The sequence below is a fragment of the Triticum dicoccoides genome, chromosome 2B, assembly GCF_002162155.2.
Source record: "Triticum dicoccoides isolate Atlit2015 ecotype Zavitan chromosome 2B, WEW_v2.0, whole genome shotgun sequence".
In the NCBI taxonomy this organism is placed as follows: domain Eukaryota; kingdom Viridiplantae; phylum Streptophyta; class Magnoliopsida; order Poales; family Poaceae; genus Triticum; species Triticum dicoccoides.
In genome coordinates, this window is record NC_041383.1 from 556,845,471 (window position 1) to 556,853,012 (window position 7,542).

Sequence of the window (7,542 nt, forward strand, 5' to 3'; positions counted from 1 at the left end):
ACATGCTGAAGGAACTCACCTTTCAGGTGCAATAGCCCCTCATCACCAATCTTGCATGAGTCCAAGTTCAAACACTCCAAATTGATCAATTCTGGAAGGAGCAAAGAACATCATATACAGACTGTCCCCACGTTGTGTTGTTTAAGTATACCGGATCCACGATTCAAATGGGCGTCTCCATGGTTATATTTTTTAAAATATATTTTTATACAAGATTTAATACAAGAGACAAGTGCTCCCAATTGACACTCCATTTTGATCTAGAAAATGAATAACATACATGCCAGAAGTGCAAGAACCTCTGCATGTTCTTTGACATGCCTCTGCTTTCATCTTACAAGCATCTTTGTGCATCAGCAAAAAGACAAAATACCAGCCATCTTTCTTGAAGGATAATAATCATGTTTTATGCTGTTGCTTCATTTGCATAAATTCCTTCGGGGCTGTTCTTAGTTTCTTGTTTATTTCATTTTCGTTTGGGTTTTCTAGTTGCTTTGTAAGATCTGCGCCTTCTCGGTACTTTCTTCTACTACAAAATGGCGTGCATTCACGTGCGTGTTTGAGAAACAAAAAAAAAATCTGGTTTTATGAAATCATGCACAACAATGACTTTGTTAATTACTTAATTTTAGTACAAAAACTGATAAAATAAGAGAGGAGTGTCTCAAAACATTTTAATATAGGATGACCAAATCAACCAAGTAACCATTAAAGATGTGAAACACTTGTTGCTTGCGTAGATGGGTGTCTCAAGAATTTCGATATTAGCATGTTCAAATGTTGCTATAACAAATTAATACAAAGATAAACAGTGATTAATACTCACCTCGTAGATGAACCAAGCAGGCATCTGTAATGTGGTTGAACCCTAAATTAAGAACCTTCAATTTGACAAGACCTGCAAGGCAGCACCAGACTATGAGCTACCAAACAGTGAGCTATAAAAGGGTGTAGCTGTGCAGGACAAAGGAACACACTTGGACAGATTCAGGTCACAAAAGGGTACAAATATGCATGCTTGAAAAAATTGTGGGTGAAGGAAACAGAGATGCATTGCGGATCCATCAATGTAACTACTGAGCTAGACACCTACATCTCAAAGAAGGAAACATGTATCCCATTTTGCATGCACACACAATGATCTCAGAAAGTAACAAAGAGTCGTGTTCACCATATGGTCAGCAATTGGTGCCGTATTTACCTTCCAATTTCTCGCAGCCTTCATCACATATGCCACACCTATTGAGATTTAACAAAACCAATGAAGCCAATCCTGAAATAGCATGACTATTAATGAAGTTTGGCACCCAGATAGTGAGCTTGCAACCATTTGCATAATTATGCATGAAATGCTAACCGAATGCTACAACATAAATGAGTATTACAACAGAGTAACCATGCAACAGTGAAATAGTAAGTTCAGGCCTCGTAACTAACAATGTCCTTGTAAAAGGAACATTTAACTCCTCCGGTCAACAACACAAGCTTCCTTTCAAAATAATGGAGTTAAACTCCATACACTGACTCTCAGAAACAGAAGAGGTAAAAACATCTCTCATCATTTTTACATAGAACAGCACGGTGTCCCCATAAATGCACAGAAGAACTATCTGGCTAACTAATATGTTACTTTGACTCATTCTCATTAAACTTCTGAAGCAAACTTATAAAGATATCATGTTATCTTTCTACCAAAAGGGCATCTCTCTGGGCATGAATTCTAGAGATAAATAAAGATATAAGACTGCTGCGGTAACTTGTGAATAAGTTCATGACACACATACTTCTACAGAGTTCTAAGGCCCAATCGTCCTCCTGCTGCAACATACATAATAGATCAAACTATACACAAGACTAAGCCAAAGAAACTTGTGTGGAAGTAGCATCAACAGCAGGGTGCTCTATAAGGAAAGGATATAAAACCTGATATAGCTTCCAAACAAGCAGCAGTCACTGCACAGCCCTCCAGATTTAGGTGGGATAGTTTGGACAGACCTAAGAGATCAAACCAACAACTTAAACACGGCTAAATTTATAAACCCTCGGGTTACTAAGTAAATAAAAACGAAGAGTTAGTCAACAACAAAAAAACAATTCAAGAGCATGTGTTTGGGGGTTACCTCTCAGATAAGAAACACCACAATCACTTATTTTGCAGCAAGACAGTTGCAACTCTCTCAAGCTCGTAAAATCTACACAAGGAGAAGGGCATTGCATTGTAGATCAATATGTATGAAAACATAGGTTGGTTTAGACTAGCCATAGAAGAGTTATAACCTGATAAATACTTCATATCTGAATCTGTGATGCCGTTACAATATCTCATGTTCAGTGTTTCCAGTTTTCTCAAGCCTGTAAAAGAATGTTATGTTATTGCAACAGAGGCAAGTAGTTTTTCAGAGTTACTTGCTATTGAGCGGAATGCGAATAAATAGGCCGCATGCCAATTCTTATAGTGACTACAAACAAATGTATGTATCACATGCCAGGAAATGGAAATGTATAAGTTGGAATAAATTAGGTGATTCGGCACGCTTTACAAACAATTGGTTCAGGGAACAAAAGGCCACCTTTTAAATGAACAAGGCCACCATGAATTTTTGGGCATCGCTCAAGGTCCAAATTTACCAAGTTAACTAACTTTGCAAAGGCTTTTGCTCCTTCAGCTGTAACAGCAGCACATTTCTTAAGGCTGAGCGATGTCAAGTTTGAGAGGCCTGCAGAATGAAGACACACATCATACATCATAAAAGTGAACATTCACCCCCCAGACTCGCACAGCTACTCAACTATTGTCATCACTTACCTGACACTGTTTTAAGTCCATGTTCAGAAATTCGATCACAGTAATTGCATGCCAGACTTTGCATATTTGAGCAATCTTTGAGAAGATTCAATCCACTATCAGTCACATCAGAGCAAGAGATGTCAACAGATAGCAAGGACTGCCCTTGAGAAGCGATTACTTCCATCCAAGCATCCTTCACTCCAGGGTACTCATCCAGACAAATATCCTGATACCGAATAGTGTGGAAGATCAATTGGTTGTCATATAAGGCTAACTCGTCCCAGAGCGCGATAAAAGCCTTCAAGTTTTCTTTTCTGGTCTAGCTCACCAAGCAAACTGGTGGCTTGGCTTGCAATTTACCTTAAGCAAGAAGTGCCATCTGACTAGGAATAAGGTAGCTAGCTACCTAAGTGATCTCAAATGGTCTATTAAATGGGCTTCCCTAAGGAATAGGTACTTTTTCATTCTTACCGGATAAATTTACCAAAGTAATTTTTACTTTCTATGAACAAGCTCAAGACAAGCTTGACAAAGAATTGCATTCTAAATTACTGAGTGAACCTTGAAAAACCAACAATGAATGTCTGATAAGATGCCTTATTGCCTTTGTTCACTCCCTGATAATACACAAGAATTTGTCGAGAAAAATAAAACATATTTACATATAAAGGCCTGATTGATGGTACAGGAACTTTAATTTTACATCAAGTAATTGTTCATAGTTAACAGGGATAAGCTAGACTTGTATTCTTTTATTCATCATTCTTCTGTACATAACCCATATCAATAAAACAAAATGCAGTGGGGAATTTTCCCATTGTTTCGGCTTAAAAATTGTATTTAAGATAAAACATCACTGTCTATTTCATTTTTTTTTCTTTTTTTTCTTTTTTTTCGAAAAGGAGGAATACCCCCGGCCTCTGCATCTGGACGATGCATACGGCCACTTTATTGATTATTAACACAAGACCTTACAAAGTCGTACAACAGTAAGACCAAAGCCACCATCTTCGCAACATCTGTCGCTACTCCTATCTAACTGATGAAGGGGCGCTGATGGTCTGGGCCTAATACCAAACAGACCTCGCAGCCAAACCTAACATCTGAGACCTGAGGTCCCAACCAGGACTCCTTCCGGGTATGGGCGCCCACCAGTCCGGCGTGCTCGTCAACCAGGCCCCCTGCCGGGTATGAGGCCGCCGCAGCCACGTACCATCAATCCATCTTCAAAGCTGAACTGTTGCATGAACCGTGCCAGGCCTCACTGCCATCGACGCCACCACGACGCCAGACAGCGCCACCATCCTGCACCCGTCCATCATCACACGCCCACCGGCGAGACCCCCGCTGCTCCATGCCGCTGAGACCCGCCGTTGTCGACGTGCCAGATGCCACGCCGCTCCTCCTCTTGCCCCCTCCAGCCAACACTTACTCCAAAACGATGCCCCCAGGAGGAAGAACGACATCGAAACGTCGTCATCGTCCGATCCGTTAGATCCAAATCAAGGGTTTCCCCTGGAGCCTTTCGATCAGGTTGACGTGACCTGCAACGACGATGCCTCAAGAAGGGAACGACGTCCTAGACGCCGCCATCGTCCGCCATGACCGCGGTCAGACGCGATTTTCACCGGAGGCCACGGCGTCCCGATCTCGCGGTTGGCTGGAACGGAGCCCTCCGCCGAACCAGTGACGATGCCGCCGATCCGATCCCACCGCCGTGCGACGCCCCGATGGAGAACCCGATCTAGATCGAAGACGACCTCGACCGAAACCCTGCCACCAGCACCGCCACACCGCGCCACCTCCTCCTAGCCCAGTCGCCGCCGGACCCAGCCGTCCCCGCCTCCGGGAGACCAGCCGGACGAGGCGCCCCTTGTCCCCGATCTGGCGGCCCGCGCCGCCGCCACGAGGGCCAGAGGAAGGAGGGAATGCCCCGCCGCCGCCCGCGCCGCGCGGGCTTCGCCCGGCGGGCGCACTCCGGCGGCGGCGAGGGGGAGGCGACGCTGGGGAGGCGACGGCGGCGGCGGCCGATCGATCTCCCGAGGCGCGCGCGCGGAGCGCGCCGCGGGAGCGGGAGGTGCATAACATTCATTTGAAACAGTTAACCAAACAGGTACCAAAATTTCACCTGCAAAGCACAGTCGCGAAAAGCTCCCAGCAACTCCTCGGTGATGTAGCTACACCGCACCAGTTCATTGAATATCTGCTGGCTAAGATCCCTAGGCAGCATGGAGAAATCTGAATACCTACTTATGTCCTGCAATCACCCACATAAACTCAGCCAAGAACAGGCATTGCTTCGCCAAACTCTGAACATACGAGTTCACATGACTACCTCACGGACTCTGGCCACGCAAAGTTCCACCAGTGACGGGCGGCGACCTGGGCCCGGTCCCTGCGCCTTCCGGAGCACATCAGAGCTGCTGCGTGACAGCGTGTGCAGCAGCCATTTGAAGCTGCCGCTCTTGGAGAACTTGACGCTGTACAGTTGATCCTCATGGACCACTTGGCCTCTGTTCCTTGAGCAGGCACTGCCCATGGCGAGTTCTTGCACTGAACAAAACCTGATCACTGCCTCAAGTCTATGGATGGATGTACAGTGTCACAGACCATGGGCAGACTCAAAGGTGCATATTCTTCCCGGACACCTTGATTCTCTAGCATTAATTGCAGGCGTGACTACGACTTGGCCTTCTTCAACGCCATCCTGCATCATCAATAAAATTAATACAATCAATAAGCTTGACTTGCACTGCAGCTAGGAAATTACTATCAGAAGATTGTCAATATAATCAATAAGCTTGAGTTGCACTGCAGCAAGGAAGTTACTATCAGAAGATTGTCAATATAATCAATAAGCTTGAGTTGCACTGCAGTAAGGGAATTACTATCAGAAAGATTGTATGCAGACGCAGTCAGACAAAACCAAACCCCCACGCAATCGATTCTAATGCAAGTGGTCGGTTTCGAGTGAAGTGTTCATCTCTCACGCAACTGAGCCTGGGCGTCCAATCACCACATACCGCCAACCAATCCTACACGCAATTGAGCCCCACGAACAGAGCAACCAACCCCTGCGGATGAATATGCAACAGTATCGAATGTTCCGTCCGCACCAAGCTCTGCAAATCGCGGACGGCAGGCAGAACGAAGTGCAAAAATGCCCAAATATCTGGATTGGAATAACCGAAGACGGGAGGATCAGAGCAGAGACGGAGGAGAGCACGTCGGAGGCTGGACGAAATCAGCAGCAGCCGAGAGAATCGCACTCGCGCCTAAAGTTAGTTATTATTGCATAGGAGGTGAAATTACCTGATCGGGCGTCGAATCAGGCCACCGGAGCGACCTGATGCTGGGCCGAGCCACGGATTAGCGGAGCTCGACGGAGTCGGCGGCTGAAATCGTCGCCGTCGTGTCGTATCTGATCCCAATCCGGCGAAGTCTCGCGAGCGACAGTGACGACGCGAGGTCAGGTCAGGTCCGGCCACGAGTGGGGAGGGAGGAAAAATGGCTTATAGCGAGCGCCGGGGAGCAGCGGGCGAGCTCCACGTGTCGCGGAGCACTGGGACGGTACGCTGGGCTACGAACGTTTAGTCACTGACATGCGGGGCCCGCGAACCTTCTGGACCCACTGGCGGTGACACGGCGGAAACGGATGATGGTGGGTGCTAAGCGAGGGGTTGGGGGCCACCGGGAAGCGGAAGGGATAAGGCAAAGGAGGTGGGGCACCACCGTGGCGGGCGGGCGCACGGCACCCCGGAATGTGCTGCCGGTTTTGTGACCCCGAAGAGGGCTGTTCGTTGTGCGGGGTTGCACGTGGGGCCCGCGGCTTTACGAGCGCAGTTTTGCTATTTATCGCCTCTCGCTGGTACACTCGTCGTACAGAGGTACTACTATCGCGTGCGAGTCAGCAGCCCCATGTGTCAATTCTTAAAAAAAAACACGTTCGATGTTGCTTTTTGTTGCGGTGAGAAAACACATCGGGCAATAGAGCATCTCAACAAACCATATCCCAATAGGGTAACTACCTGAGCATGAAGATGACTTTCGCCTGAACAACCGGTTTTAGGCATTTGTATCAGAAACGATGGTCTACAAACCGGTTTTAGGCTGGCCATAGTGGGGTAACATAAGTAGTATCATGTACTTAGGACCCGCAAACATGCTTATGTCGCAGAGAATTAAATAAGAGAGATGGTTATAGTAACATACTCCCTCCGTCCGGATTTATTAGGCTGTTCATAGTGGGGAGTAACATATACTAGTATCATCATATGATATTGGTGTATGAGACTACATTCATAATGCATAGTATCAGACTACCCACAGTGGGAATAACATAGATAGTAACATCACACATATATAGGTTAAATAGATGATGTGGCATGCAATAAATGAAGAAAGAGATGAAAGTGGTAACATATCTAGTTACTACTCATTGTGGTTAGTCTCATAAAGTAGTATCATAGATGGTCTCATTTATTGACATGCATGGCACATATTAGCATAACATTTATTATGATACGGTATCTATCTATGTTACTATGATCCTCTCTCTCTTCTTTAATTGTTTGCCACATAAGCATGTTTGCGAGTCTCAAGTACATGATACTAGTTATGTTACCCCATTATGGTCAGCCTTAGGCCTAAAGACAACTTCTTTTAAACCAAGACACATAGTAATTTACTCACATTAATTCTTCTATTCCACTCCCAATGCACTCTCTCACATGCATGCAGCCAATGAAAAAGCA

At 45.8% G+C, this 7,542-nt stretch overlaps 1 protein-coding gene across 1 annotated transcript in view; it reads right to left on the reverse strand.

Annotated features, from left to right (window-relative positions):
- The window catches only part of LOC119364821 (F-box/LRR-repeat protein 14-like), a 9,075-nt gene extending 2,788 nt beyond the window's left edge, over window positions 1-6,287 (reverse strand). The window contains exons 1-11 of the mRNA XM_037630365.1: window positions 6,101-6,287; window positions 5,124-5,495; window positions 4,917-5,045; window positions 2,807-3,014; window positions 2,571-2,717; window positions 2,278-2,352; window positions 2,121-2,192; window positions 1,924-1,995; window positions 1,202-1,273; window positions 827-898; window positions 20-91 (exon numbers count right to left, since the gene is read on the reverse strand). Coding sequence (XP_037486262.1) covers window positions 20-91; window positions 827-898; window positions 1,202-1,273; window positions 1,924-1,995; window positions 2,121-2,192; window positions 2,278-2,352; window positions 2,571-2,717; window positions 2,807-3,014; window positions 4,917-5,045; window positions 5,124-5,327 — 1,123 coding nt within the window. The 5' untranslated portion in view covers window positions 5,328-5,495; window positions 6,101-6,287. The remainder of the gene's footprint in view (window positions 1-19; window positions 92-826; window positions 899-1,201; window positions 1,274-1,923; window positions 1,996-2,120; window positions 2,193-2,277; window positions 2,353-2,570; window positions 2,718-2,806; window positions 3,015-4,916; window positions 5,046-5,123; window positions 5,496-6,100) is intronic.
- Between the last annotated feature and the right edge of the window lie 1,255 nt (window positions 6,288-7,542).